The following is a 14582-nucleotide window of genomic DNA, read 5'->3' on the forward strand; positions in this document are numbered from 1 at the left end:
TAGCATTTTTTTTTTTTTTTTTTTTTGGAGAAGGAATCTCATTCTGTCGCCTAGGCTGGAGTGCAGTGGCACGATCTCGGCTCACTGCAACCTCCACCTCCCTGGTTCAAGCAATTCTCTTGCCTCAGCCTCCTGAGTCGCTGGGGTTACAGCACCGCCACCACACCCAGGTAATGTTTTGTACTTTTAATAGAGACAGGGTTTCACCACGGTGGCCAGGCCAGGATGGTCTTGAACTCCACAGGTGATCCGCCTGCCTTAGCCTCCCAAAGTGTTGGATTACAGGCGTGAGCCATGGCGCTCAGCCAGAAGAGCATCTTATATGCCTTTATACCCCTCCTTTTCACCTCCTAATATAATCTGAGAACACAGGAAGTGATCAATATTTACTGAACCGAATCAATAGTTTTGAAATAAAGTATTCTTTTATCAATTATGAACTGGTAATGTTTATATTTTAAAACTACTTTATTAAGTAAAAAATTTTAAATAGAGAAACATTTAAAGAACAATTCAGCAATATTTCAACCAGCTAAAGAGAACCAACTTTTTTTTTTTTTGAGACACAGTCCCTCTCTATTGCCCAGGCTGGAGTGCAGTGGTGTGATCTCAGCTCACTGCAGCCTCTGCCATCCGGTTTCAAGCGATTCTCCTGCCTCAGCCTCCCGAGTAACCGAGATTACTGGTGCCTGCCACCACGCCTGGCTAATTTTTCTATTTTTAGTAGAGACGGGGTTGCACCATCTTGGCCAGGCTGGTCTTGAACTCCTGACCTCATGATCCACCTGCCTTGGCCTCCCAAAGTGCTGGGATTATGGGTGTGAGCCACTGCGCCTGGCCTGTTTTTTTTATTTTTTAGAGACAGGGTCTTGCTCTGTCTCCCAGGCTAGAGTACAGTGGTGCCATCATACCTTATCGTAACCTCGAACCCCTGGGCCCAAGTGATCCTCCTTCCTCAGCCTCCTGACTAGCTAGTACTGCAGGCACTGCCACAGCCAACTTTTTTATTTTTTGTAGAAATGGAGTCTTGCTAAGTTGCTCAGGCCGGTCTTGAACTCCTGGCCTCGAGCAATCCTCCTGCCTCGTGCAGGATTACAGGTGCAAGCCACAGCACTCAGCCAACATTTCGGTTGTTCTTTGTTTTTTGCCCCCATGCCAAAGTTCTTGGTTTGAAAATATAATCATTGTACATACATTTTTGTGTCCTGCTTGTTTTTCACTTATTATAATTTTCTGTGTTGTTACGAGTTTTTATTTTTAAATCTGAATAATGGTGCATGCCTGCCACATAGTGGACATTCAATAAATTAATAAATTAATACTTTATTCATTTATTCATAAACATTAAGAATTACATTTTTAAAATATTTACTATTTTGATAGATGAGAAATGGAAACTTCTTTGATTTTTTAAAAAATTAAGATCACTTTTATTTACTGAAGAGCAAAATAGTAAATTAACAAAACCTTAGCTGATAGAGAAATAACACCAGAAGTCTTGTGCATGTGATTATCAACTAAGTAACTGGTTGAAGTCAGGATATAAATCACTGGATAATTTTTTGTGGAAAGACAGAATAAATTGATGAGGCCCTTAATAAAGAAATGGAAATGAAACCTTGCCCTTTGGAGAAAGAGCACTCTGTAATTCCTATAGCCACCACTCTTTGTCAAAGAGAAAGAGGGTTGTGACAACGGTCCCATGAGCCTGGACCTAGAACCCTCTTCAGCTTATCTCTTGCTTGACTTTGGAGAGCAGACTGGGCACGACATAGAGGCCGCAGACTAATTCGACAGTGGGAAGGTTAAAAGCTTCATATCCTGGGCCCACTGTTTGATCTCGAGCCATTAGTTCCACAGTTTCTCTTGGCCTTTCATGTCTAAAAAAATGTCCAAGTATTACTGTTACCACCTTGAGAGACATGGCTGCTGCCGTCAGTAGGTGAAAGGTTGTCTTGCTGCCTGAGATGGAAAGTCCCTAGCCAACACCTTATTTTCTGGCTGTATAAGACAGCGACCCAAAAAGCGAAGGGGTGGGAAGAGGACAGGTAGTCCAGCAGGTGACCATTTAGAACTTCATGCTATAAATGGTTTTGGATTTCCAAAGATGAAACGAGTCTCCCCAGCACAGGGCAGTTGCAGGTCACACCCCCAGGGCCTAACTGGTTTTATCAATCTGGCTGTTTGGGGTCAGTGCAAAGGACATCCTTACCACCTGGAATGCACATATACACAGATGGTGATGATTCTGATATACAGGAAATTGGTGTGAAACTACAGTCTCACTTTTGCATAGCAACCTTTCACTTTTGGATCTGAGGGTCAAGATGCTCGTTGCCCGCTGGACCAATCACTCGTGCCATTTACGCCACAACAGTGCAGAAATGACTGGATAGAGTCCCACGTCGCCTTGGTGCTGTTGTCCCAGTGGTAATGGTAGATGCTGTCCATCAGGCCCTCAGCTACCTATACATTCAGCTTCTGTTCGTAAACAAAGTGCAGGATGGCCAAGGTCACCTCGGCAAGGAGGATAATCGGCAGCAGAATGAACAAGGACATAAGCAGGCACTGGTTTTCTTGACAGTGCCTATGCAGCCCAGGAAGGCCACCACCGTGATCATGGAGCCCACGATGACAAACACATTGCCCAGCGTGAGGGAGGGGAGCTTATGGAAGAGCATTCACAAGCTGTTGTGGATCAGCGGGTACATCCCCATAAGTGCAGCAGCCACAGAACCGAAAGAGCAAGTTGGGCTGTGTGTGGTAGCTCACGCCTGTAATCCCAGGACTTTGGGAGGCTGAGGCGGGAGGATCGCTTGAGCCCAGGAGTTCAAGACCAGCCTGGGCAACATAGTGAGACCCTGACTTTACAAAAAAAAATTTAAAAATTAGCCGGGTGTGGTGGTGCTTGTGCATGCCTATGGTCCCAGCTACTTGGGAGGCTGAGGTGGGAGGATTGTTTGAGCCCAGAAGGTGAAGGCTGCAGTGAGCTATGATGGAGCCACTGCACTCCAGCCTGGGAGATAGAGCAAGATCCTGTCAAAAAAAAGAAAAGAAAGAAAGAAAGAAAAACAGGACATACTTCTATAATTTCAAGCTACTCGTGCCCATGCTGGGATATTCTGGTCCTTTTGCAGGCACTAGCCCTCAGCCCCTCGGACAGAATTTGTGATTATCCTTCAGATGGTCAAGACAAGGCTGGTAACATTCATGTCTAGGGTTATTTCAAAACTTCTTTGATGTTTGAAACTAGCATTACTACTACTAGCAAAACTACTTTGATGTTTGAAACTAGCATATCCTACTACAATAGGATAATAAAAATTATCCTATTGAGGATAATTTTTTAATGTGTTTATTGATCAACTGTATTTTCTTTTTTTGTGAATTTTTCTTTTCAAATATTTTGTCCATTTATCTATTGGAAACTTGATTTTGATAAACTCATTATAATTAAAATTTATTAATAGGATTTTTATGATTTTTGTTTTTAAAATAAATGTTTGGCTGGGCACAGTGGCTCATGCCTATAATCCTAGCACTTTGGGAGGCCAAGGTGGGTGAATTGCTTGAGCTCAGGAGTTCCAGACCAGCCTGGGCAACATGAAACACCATCTCTACAAAAAATACAAAAATTGGCTGGGCGTGGTGGCATGCACCTGTAGTCCCAGCTACCTGGAGGCTGATGTGCCAGGATTGCTTGAGTCTGGGAGGTCAAGGCTGCAGTGAGTCACGACTGCACCACTGTACTCCAGCCTGGATGACACAGAGAGAATCTGTCTCAAGAAAATAAAATGAAAATAAAAAATAAGTGTCATCAAATTAAGAAACAATTGGCAAAATGAAAGTAAATCTCTGTAATCACAGAGAGAAAAGATCAAGCAGAGATAAATGTTAGTTCAAATACTAAATGATGCCATCTAGTGGAAAATTTATTTTGACTCATTTCTTTGTATTACAGGTTCACAAATTTCAACGCCCCCAAATTTGGAATTGACAGGCTCTGTTAAAATACATAGTCCAGCCCCTCTTCTGCCTAGAGATTTCTAACTTCATGTGTGTGATAATCCAAGAATTGTGTTTCAATAGTATCTATATTGGCAATTAGAAAAATTCCATTTCAGTTAAAAAGAGTGTCCCAGAACTACCTTGTGCTTTCCCTTTCCCTTTTCATCAGAATGTTTACTAGTTTCACCATAATAAATAATTTTATTGCTAACAACATTCTTTAAATGTGTTAGCCCCTGTGCTGTTTTACTTGAATTGTTTTATTTAGTCTGTTCAAACACCGTAAGTTAAGTACTGTTATTATTGTATTTCACAAGTGATAAGGTTGAGGGGGAGAACTTAAGTAGCTTCTCCAAGATCACACAGCTATACTGTATCTGAGACCAGAAACCATCAGGTTATTGTGCACAGGCCTATGTAACAGAAAAGGTCATAGTCACGTGAATAGTGAAAAGGGACTAACTTTTAAAAGACCAGTTCCAGTCCCATGATCCTATCCTAACATCTCCATTTAGCTTAGTATACCACAGGCAGAAATGAATTGTATTTCTTCATTACTAAGGGCTACTTAGGGACATTTTGCTTTGATATGTTGCAACTTAATACTCACATGGTGACAGTCATACATTCATATGTTCCTTAAATATTGGTTGTTGATTTCTGGTGTTATAAATTTGAAGATGTTTTCAATACTTTGCTGTTACTCTCTATTCTTCCCCTAAATAAAGTAAACTGAACTGCCTCAAACCCTCTATGTGGAGGCAAACTGAAACTAATTTATTTATAACTGGTTAGAAAACCCAGTTGATAGAGATCTGTCAGCCAAGCTAGCTGAGGCTTAAGCATGGGTGCCTTCCCCTACCCAACAAGGGCCAAGGGTTGGGCCCACTCAGCGCTTGCAGAAGTCAAGTGCTGTTTCTCCTTAAGCAGAAACTTATCTTTCCTACAGCTCACCCCTTCCCTTGAGCCCAAAGTATTAACTGACTTCAACTGAAAAATTAATTCCTGCTATTGCCCTAGTCGGAAATAGTGTGAAGGTGACATAGGAACCTTACAGTAGTTTCCCTTGAGGGTATGTCCTGATAACTGCCCTATTCTCTAGTCCGTTAGTAACTCTAATAACGGAAAGTTATGACTGTGAAAGATTTCTTTGTGGGGGAAGGAAGGTGAGGCAACCAGAGACTTTCATTATCTCTTGAATATCTATCTAGTAGAAGTGTTTCCTTTTTGGTATCCTATAAGCTACATTAACCTTAGAAAATCTTCTTGAACATTAGTGAACAAAGAACATCAAAAAAGAAACTTTTTTTTTTAAAAAAAAAAGGATGGCCCAAAAAACAAACAAAAAATTAGGATGAACACATAAACATTTCTCAGTTTATTTTTACATTGGAGTGGAAGAGAAATTTGAAAACATAAACATATTTTTGGATTCTGTACTTCCAGCTCCAGGAACTCAAAGTGTGAAATAATGCCCAGTGATGCAAAAAAAAAGTTCAGGTTGATATTCAGCAGAACGGAGGGAAAAAATGGATGACTAACAAGAATCTTTGAGTCTTCGGACATGGAAAAAACTAGATGAAATAAAAATAAAAATAGACAACATTAATGGAGCATTAATTTGTGCCAGGCACTTTTCTAAATGTTCTTCAAATGCACAACCACATTTATCCCCTACCCACAAGGTAGGTACAATTATTAGTCTTACACAGATAAGGAAAATGAGCGGTTAAGTCCTTTGCCGAAGTCATCCAGCTACTAAATTGTGGACAGGGAACCAAGCTGTCAGGCCCCAGAGCCCAACTTCCCATCTACTACACTGTAAGAAAGAGATCTAACATGCATCACTTCCTCGGAGAGTCGGAAGCAAACCTGGGATACAAATTCACTGAATGGATCTTTAACAGGCAGATCACATCTGCCTGTTACACAGTTAGGCCCCTTGAGGCCTCCAAGCTCATTTATAGAAGTAAATTAGCTGTGCTTTATTACGCAAATACTTCACAATGACTGGGTCTCAGGCAGGAAGAATTTATATATTTTGGAGGGTCAGAGGCCTAGGCCATTCCTTCCAGGTTCTCACTTTTTTTAATTAGAGAGAAAAAAGCCAAACAAGGTTACAGAAACTAACGGTATAGTAAAGATGTACATGAAACAAATGAGCGCTTTCAATACATCCATGATAATACATTCAATACAATACATAACAGTGTGTTTGAAACTTCACTTGGAGGTAACCAGGTAGGTCCAAGCCTAACTCCCTACAACTCTGAGGCCTGGCCACTGGCTTCCTGGCATCACTGCGACAGGCCCCGGTGAAAACCCAGACACCTCGACTTAAACACTGGTTTAGTTTGTAGCCTGGTGAGGCGGTGGGGCACCCACCAGAGGCCTCTGCCCTGGGGCTGTCCTACAGACTGTAAATGACGCCCGTGGGAAAAGGAGTCGGAGAAGGAGCACCCTCGGAACCAAAGCGCCCGCTCCGCCTACTCCCCGGCAGTGTTTCCCAGAGCACCAGGGGGCGGGGCCTGGCCGGCTGGCCTGGACGAACGGGGAGCCAGGAGCTCGGCCACGGCTGGCGAGGGCGCAGTGAGGCCTGGTCTCCGGCTGCCAGACCATGCTGAGTGAAGCACGCTGCAGGCTCGCCTCAGCGCTGCGGGGAACGCGCGCGCCGCCGTCCGCGGTCGCCCGTAGGTGCCTGCACGCGTCGGGGTCGCGGCCTCTGGCCGACCCGGGCAAGAAGACTGAGGAGCCGCCCCGCGCCTTCGATCCGGCGCTGCTGGAGTTCCTGGTGTGCCCGCTCTCCAAGAAGCCGCTCAGGTGACTCGCTGGTCTTGGCCCTTCCTTCGCAGCCTCCCGGTGGGCGGAAAGGGAGCGGTGGACCGCGGCCTCTCGCAGCCACTGGGGCCTTGTAGGTCGGTCAAGTACTCTCCGCTGCCATATTCTGGACTCTGTCCTCGCCGGGCGCACAGCGGGCAGGACGGGAGAGACCGGAGGCTGGGGAGCCGCCTCCCACATCTCCCAGAACACATGGCCAGCCTGCGGGAATGGCTCGAAGCGTTTTAGGGTTCGCGACCGGCTGCGCATTGCAATCACCCGGGGACCGTTTTAAAAATGCCGATTCCCCGACAGCCCCCAAGACGGGCAGACTTGGAATGCTCGGGGGATGGGACCAGAACATTTGTATTTTCTTTTTTTTTTTTTTTTCCTTTTAAGAGACAGGGTGCCCCCTACGTTGCCCAGACTGGCCTAGAAATCCCGCCTCAGCCTCCTCAGGAGTCGGGAGACAGGCGCCACCCCCACGCCCAGCTTATTTGTGCTCTTAAACGGTCCCTAAATGATTTCTAACGTACCACCAGGTTTATGAACCACTGCGATTTAGGACAAGTCCAAAGCCTTCCGGTTTTTAAGCCAAGATAATGAAAAGTATTGTTGTACCCTCCAGATTCTTGTGAAAGTGTCTTGTATAACTGGTGCCTGACAATCTTAAGCAATTCAGCTGTGTTTGCTGCCCGGTGGCTCTTAGTTGTGGCCTAGCAGGTTTCGTAGAAGCCTCTTTAACTAGTTTTTGGGAAGACAGCTCTACAGTTTCCAAGCTACCAAAATTGAATATTGACAACACTAACGCTAGTATTACAAATCGCATAAATTAAACACCAAAATGTTATCAGTGGTTATCTTTGAATGTTAGATTGCTAGCAATTTTTCATATTTCTTTTTCCCGTAATAAACATATTATTCAGTTTTCTCAAACCTTGAAATTATCATTTGATTTACGTTTATAACTAGCTCACTGCAGACTTAGTGCTTTCGAAAGTTTCCTCATTTCTGCCCTCTCACCTTTTCCAGTGATTTCCTTCTAATGGATTAGTTAAGTTTCTCTACTTAGCATTTATTCTAAAACGAAGAAGTTGATTTTTCTCTAGTGTTTATTCCAGTAGTAAATTAACAGGGATGGTTTGGGGGTTGACCAAAGTAATGAAGGCATATTTGGATAAGAGAGGGGGATCTTTTCTGACTAGTATGAAAAAAAAATTAAGGAATAACTTGTGAATAAGGTGAAAAAGAGAATATGAGTGAAACTGACTAAAATGGGAATAATTACAGATTGTAAGAGAATTTTTCTAAAATAAAAGGTTGAATTGGCTATTGTTGCTTTTAGAATTAAAGAAGATTATTCTGGGATTAACTCCATACCAAAAATTGGATAAATGGTGGTATTTGTTGAAAATCAGCCTCTTCAAGCATTTTATTTTCCCACAACTCATTTTGTTCTTTTTTTTCCACCTCAGATATGAAGCATCAACAAATGAATTGATTAATGAAGAGTTGGGAATAGCTTATCCAATCATTGATGGGATTCCTAATATGATACCACAGGCAGCTAGGATGACACGTCAAAGTAAGAAGCAAGAAGAAGTGGAGCAGCGCTAGTTCATAATTTAAAAAAATAAAAAAAACGCAACAGCCAACTTTTCTTAGTACCATATACCTTTTAAAACACAGTGGCAGGTAATAAGTGGAAGAGAAGAATGTTTTTGTCTCTTCCTACGTTGACTGTTCTTATTCCACTGGTTTCTTTAGCAGGACTGTTCTACTCAGCCTCTGTGGAAGAAAACTTCCCACAGGGCTGCACTAGCACAGCCAGCCTTTGCTTTTACAGCCTGCTCTTGCCTATTACCATACCAGTGTATGTATTCTTCCACCTTTGGACTTGGATGGGTATTAAACTCTTCAGGCATAATTGATGCAACTAGAGTCAATATGCTGTATCTGTTAATGATAGCTCTTGGGCATCTATCTCTGAAAGCTCAAATGGATGGAATTTAGTTTGCGGGAAAGAGGCTTTGCTTTGTGCATATCAGGCTTAGGACTGTGGGAGGCTTAAGTTGCAGACGCTTCTTTTATTGTACTCTTGTTCTGCCCTTTTTTTTTTTGAAGGCTCTGACTTACAACTGCTATATCAGAAGAAACATTTTGACAGTGTCTTGTTGGAGATGAACGTCCCTAATTGACATGTGATGACTATCTCTTACTCCGTTCATCTAAGAGTCATTGAAATTTTGTTTTGCTTGTTTGTTTAGCTTCAAGGTCTTTGGTAAAGTCACATGTTAGGGATGACTGAAATAATTCCAAAGGAGTGATGTTGGAATAGTCCCTCTAAGGGAGAGAAATGCATTTGAACGAATGTGATATAAAACCACATAATCAAATAGAAACTTCACATACTTACAAAAATTGAGTTTGTAAAATTACCTTCATTTCTTTGACATTAAATGCTTATATTAGCAATAAAGATGTTGACACTTTCCTATAAAAAATAAACCAGTTTGCAGTAGTCATTTGTTTGTTTATTTGTTTGGTCACAGAAGCGTTAATGATACTAAGGGAAGTTGTAAAACTGCACCAAATGTAGTTGTGTTTAGAGAGGTACTTAATACCCAAAACAGAATCATTTCCTAGGAAAGTGGGGGGTGGGAAGACTTGCAAGTCGTGGATTGTACCCTGTTGAGCTTAGAGCCATATATGAGCCACATTTCAGTTTATTTTCCCAGGATGCCGAATAACACCACTAAGGGCATGAGCATCGACACATTAATAGCCCCTGATTTTCTAGAACTTTCAACAAGACTAATAGAGCATAGTACAATACTTCGGAAATATAGTGTGTTTCAGAAGTTAACCCAAAGAAACCTAAGAACCGAATACAAACTTTATTTTTATTGGAATCTTATGTTAACAGAAACTTTAAACTGATTCTTCTGCATCAAAAAATTAAAACATGTTAGATGTGTTTTCTTTTGAATTAAGGTATACTGTAGTACAAACAACATGTTAAAATTACCCTATGGCAACATACAGATAACCTGGAAGACTACAGGTTCCCAGGTATTTCCTGAAGAGTTGTTCTTTTCAGTTAACCCTAAATCTCACACTTAACCAAGTCAGAGAAAAGGAAACAATTCTGAAAACAAGTACATACTATATCTCAGGAAGTCAATTTCAGGAAACACTGACAAGAATGCCCTGGGGAAGTTTAATATTTAACACCATCCTCTCACTAATAGAATTTATTTAGCAATCAGTTGTTACAGTATAAACATATACCAGGTACAATTATAAACATAGTGCTGTCTTCAATCGTATAACCCTAAAGAGTAGGTAATATTAGTGCCATTTTACAGATAAGGAAACAAGCACAGAGAGATTAAGTGACTTACCCAAGGTAACATAGCTAATCATCGGATGGAAATGTAAACCATCTAGCCATCTGGCTTCAGTCTTAACTACCATGCCATGTGCCACTTTATTTTGTGCTATTTGGTCCTTTCTATTTACAAGAAAAACAAAATGCTTAGTTTCTAATTCTTCAAGACTGGACTAGGTGACCACCCAACCGCCCCCCCCTTTTTTTTGAGACAGGGTCTTACTCTGTTGCCCAGGCTGGAGTGCAGTGGTGTGGTACGATCATGGCTCATTGCAGCCTCCACCTCCTGAGTTCAAGTGATTCTCCCACCTCAGCCTCCCAAGTAGCTGGGACTACAGTCATGTGCCACCATGCTTGGCTAATTTTTTTTTTTTGTATTTTTTTGTAGAGATGGGGTTTCACCATGTTGTCCAGGCTGGTCTCAACTCCTGGGCTCAAGCGATCCACCCGCCTCGGCCTCCCAAAGTGCTGGGATTACAGGAGTGAGCCACTGCACCCAGCCAGTGCCCTTCTTATTGCTTAAGGCACTGTATGCTTTATTCTAGCACTTAACCTTGTGCTGCAATTGTCTGGTTTTTGTCTCCTGTCTATACAGTAAATGCTGAACATTTTAAATCTAATGTTTAGCATAGAGCAGGCAGTAAGTGCCTCCTGAGTGAACGCATGGCTCTGAGAAACCTTATAACTTCAGCCAGTTACTTAGCATTCTGGGCCTCATTTTTAGGGCTAAAAAGTCCTTACCCTTGTTTCATAAAATGGTGAGGATCAAATAAAATTTTATATGCAAGGGTACTTTGTAAAGAACTAAGTGATACTTCTAGAGACCATGTGAGGAACTTTGTGGACCCATTCACCAGTGAAACAAGCCTAACTAGTGAAAATTAGAAACAAAACAACCATTTAAACGGTCTGGAAGTTGTCCTAAGGGCATACAGCTCATTAAATGAAGAAACATTCAAGGAAACCTACTGAAACTTAATAAGAACAGCAAGTTTTTGTCATCTGACCCACCAACCACTTCTTTTCTGCTCCCTCTCAGTTTGGTGATGGCCACTCCAGGAGGGTGTAGTCAAGAACACAGGGCTCGCTCTTCCCCCAGCTCCTAGTTGAGGGTTATGGTACCTCCTCCGAGGCATAGGCCATCAGCATAGTAAAGGTAATTATGTAATTATAAAAGACAGTATAAATGCGTATTTTGTCATTCTTATTTATAGGGCAATTATAGAAAAAAACCATGTTTATGCAAGATGCATTGTATTTGGGAGCCTGTAACATATATAACATATTTAGCATTAACATCATAAAGGAAATGGAGGTAAGCAAAGCTGTATTTGCAGTACAAAAATGATACCAGATAGTAACTTGAATTCATAAGAATACATGAAGAAAACCATAAGAGATAAATAATGTAATGAATGCTATAAATATATACTTGCTGTCCTTTTCTCAGTTTAAGAGACATCAGATTATATAAAATAATTATAACTAAGTATTGAGTTTGTAACATACAGATGTGATTACATAACAATAGCACAGCAAGAGGGAAAAAGGAATTGAGCACTTGATATGTGGCTAGATAAAAGTAATGCCCCTATATCTTATCGACACTTTTTTGTTGTTGCTGCTGCTGTTGTTGTTGTTTGAGACAGAGTCTCACTCTCACCCAGGCTGGAGTGCAGTGGCACGATCTCTGCTCGCTGCAACCTCCACCTCCTGGGTTCAAGTGATTCTCCCGCCTCAGCCTCCCCAGTAGCTGGGATTACAGGGGTGCACCACCATGCCTGGCTAATAATTTTTGTGTTTTTAGTAGAGACGAGGTTTCACCATGTTGGCCAGGCTGGTCCTGAACTCCTGACCTCAAGTGACCCACCCGCCTCAGCCTCCCAAAGTGCTGGGATTACAGGCGTGAGCCACCATGCCCAGCCTCTTATTGACACTCTTATGAACAGATCAGCAGTTTTAAAAGACCTCTTAAGCCTTCATACACTGCTGGTGAGAATATAAAATGTTGCAGCTTCTTTGGAAAACAGCAAGACCACAAAAGGTCAAATGTAGAGTTGCCACATGACCCAGCAATTTCACTCCCAGGTATATACTCAAGAGAAGTGAGAACTTAAGTATTCACAACAGCTTGTATGCAGATGTTCATAGCAGCATCATTTAGGATAGCCAAAAAGTAGAAACAACCCAAACGTCCATAAACTGATGAATGGATAGATAAAATGTGATATGAATATAATGAAATAATATTTGGCAATATAAAGTGATAAAGTACTGATATATGCTAGACTATGGATGAACCTTGCAAACATCATGCTAAGTCATAGAAGCCAGTTACAAAAGGTCACATAGTCTAATTTCATTTATTTGAAATGTCCATAATAGTCAATCTCTAGAGACAGACAGTAGATTAGTAGCTGCATAGAGCTGGAGAAGAAGGGGGAGATTGTGCAGTTTTGGCTAAAGGGTATACAAGGTTTCTCTTTGGGGTGATAAAAATGTTCTACAATGGACTATGGTGGCAATTTGGGAGGCCAAGGTGGGAGGATCGCTTGAGCCCAGGAGTTCAAGACCAGCCTGGGCAACATAGAGAGACCCTGTCTCTACAAAAAATTAAAAAAATAAAAAAAATATTAGCTGGGCATGGTGGTGTGTGCCTGTGGTCCCAGCTACTCAGGAGGCTGAGGTGGGAGGATCCAGCCCAGGAGGTCAAGGATGTGGTGAGCCATGATCTTGCCACTGCACTCCAGCCTGAGCAACCAAGCAAGACCTTGTCTCAAAAAAAAAAAACAAAAAACCCAAACAGAAAAATTGACTATGGTGATGCTTGCACAATTCTGTGAAGATACTAAAAACCGTTGAGTTGTACACTATATATGGCTGAGTTACATGCTATGTGAATTATATCTCAATAAAGTTGTTAGAGGAAAATTAAAAAAGCAGTATCTCAGTGTCCAGCCTAAGGCTCAGTGGTTCCAGGTCACTTGCTGGAGGTCAGATGCTGGTTAGAGGCATGGCCAAAAGTGAATGCAGGTCTTATGCCTTCTAAATTTTGTCCACCCATTGTGCTACTTCTAGTGACCCTATGAAATATGACACCCTGTATTGGGAATTCAACAGGTTTCTAGTGTTCCTTCCCAAGCTTCTCACTAGCAAATCATCCTGGCTTCATATCTGTTCATAGGGACACAAGCTGCCCATTACGTACCTCATGCTGCACACCATGGCTTTGACCCCAACACTTCCATTTGTTGCAATGTAAACCCACCATGAGGAACACTGTCTTATTCCTACATTAATGAAACTCTTCCCCACTCCTCTTCCTCCTCGATAATCCGCTGACTTCACAATGCCAGGGGATCTATTTCTTCCCTAGAGACTCTTAACAAGCGTCTCTTTTTAAGTGTCCTCAGCTGCATCACTGACAAATCATCTTTAACCACATGTTAATGAGATCCTTCCTACCAGCTCTAAATGAGAAATTCCCATCCTGAAGGAGCAAAACCTGGCCTATTGTGACTTACTTTCCTTCTTTATTTGTGGCCAATCCTGCAAAAAAGGGGATTTTTTTTTTTTTTTTGAGACGTAGTCTCGCTCTGTTGCCCAGGCTGGAGTTCAGTGGCGCAATCTCGGCTCACTGCAAGCTCCGCCTCCTGGGTTCACGCCATTCTCCTGCCTCAGCCTCCTGAGTAGCTGGGACTACAGGTGCCCGCCACCACGCCTGGCTAATTTTTTGTATTTCTTAGTAAAGACGGGGTTTCACCGCGTTAGGCAGGATGGTCTCGATCTCCTGACCTCGTCGTGATCCGCCCGCCTTGGCCTCCCAAAGTGCTGGGATGCCAGGCGTGTATTTTTAGTAGAGACGGGGTTTCACCGTGTTGGCCAGGATGGTCTAGATCTCCTGACCTCGTGATCCGCCCGCCTCAGCCTCCCAAAGTGATGGGATTACAGGCGTGAGCCACTGCGCCTGGCCCAAAGAAGGGGATTTTAAGGAGGACCCTCTGAACTTGAGGCTGCATCTGTAAGATGAAAATTATGATACCTACCTACATCCAGACCAAGGGAGAGTTTTAAGTTAGGTAGAAAATGTGAAACTATCAAGAAGAGCCAAGAGCCACAGTAGATTCTCCCTACTGTGTGTAGTGGTGGAGAAAGCCTGTCCACTATTCCAAGTTTTGTCCCTCTGAGTGAAATGCTTTATTTGGAGGCGATTGTTGTCTTCTGCGTTTGCCACTAGATGGCACTTTTGGTTAACTCATGGGACCATTGGCAATTGATCCCTCAGAAGGAAGCAGAAAGACAGCTGCACTGGTGAAATGCAGAGCTAGGTAGCATCCAGCAGAAGTGAATCCTGAAAAATGAATAG

At 42.4% G+C, this 14582-nt stretch overlaps 3 protein-coding genes across 5 annotated transcripts; 2 read left to right on the forward strand and 1 right to left on the reverse strand.

Moving 5' to 3' along the window:
• Positions 1 to 2143: 2143 nt before the first annotated feature.
• Positions 2144 to 3111, reverse strand: LOC129492132 (leukocyte surface antigen CD53). The gene is given in 6 exon segments (XM_055297021.2): positions 2144 to 2227; positions 2230 to 2305; positions 2483 to 2579; positions 2582 to 2718; positions 2720 to 2752; positions 3065 to 3111. Coding segments are annotated over 6 exon segments (474 nt in total).
• Positions 3112 to 6427: 3316 nt separating this feature from the next.
• Positions 6428 to 9333, forward strand: PYURF (PIGY upstream open reading frame). Of its 3 annotated transcripts, none has more exons than XM_063610267.1 (3): positions 6502 to 6828; positions 8301 to 8410; positions 8950 to 9333. In XM_063610267.1, exons 1-3 carry the CDS (start codon positions 6626 to 6628, stop codon positions 9021 to 9023), a joined length of 387 nt encoding a protein of 128 aa, XP_063466337.1. In that variant the 5' UTR covers positions 6502 to 6625; the 3' UTR covers positions 9024 to 9333. The 3 variants fall into 3 exon arrangements, with proteins under 3 accessions (XP_055152998.1, XP_063466337.1, XP_055152997.2); XM_055297022.2 differs by having other exon boundaries at positions 6510 to 6823; positions 8296 to 8410; XM_055297023.2 differs by having other exon boundaries at positions 6428 to 6828; positions 8301 to 9333.
• Positions 8541 to 9333, forward strand: PIGY (phosphatidylinositol glycan anchor biosynthesis class Y). Its single transcript, XM_063610271.1, has one exon. The coding sequence runs from the start codon at positions 8541 to 8543 to the stop codon at positions 8754 to 8756; it is 216 nt and encodes a 71-aa protein (XP_063466341.1). The 3' UTR covers positions 8757 to 9333.
• Positions 9334 to 14582: the final 5249 nt, after the last annotated feature.

The sequence above is a fragment of the Symphalangus syndactylus genome, chromosome 10, assembly GCF_028878055.3.
Source record: "Symphalangus syndactylus isolate Jambi chromosome 10, NHGRI_mSymSyn1-v2.1_pri, whole genome shotgun sequence".
Taxonomy (NCBI): Eukaryota; Metazoa; Chordata; class Mammalia; order Primates; family Hylobatidae; genus Symphalangus; species Symphalangus syndactylus.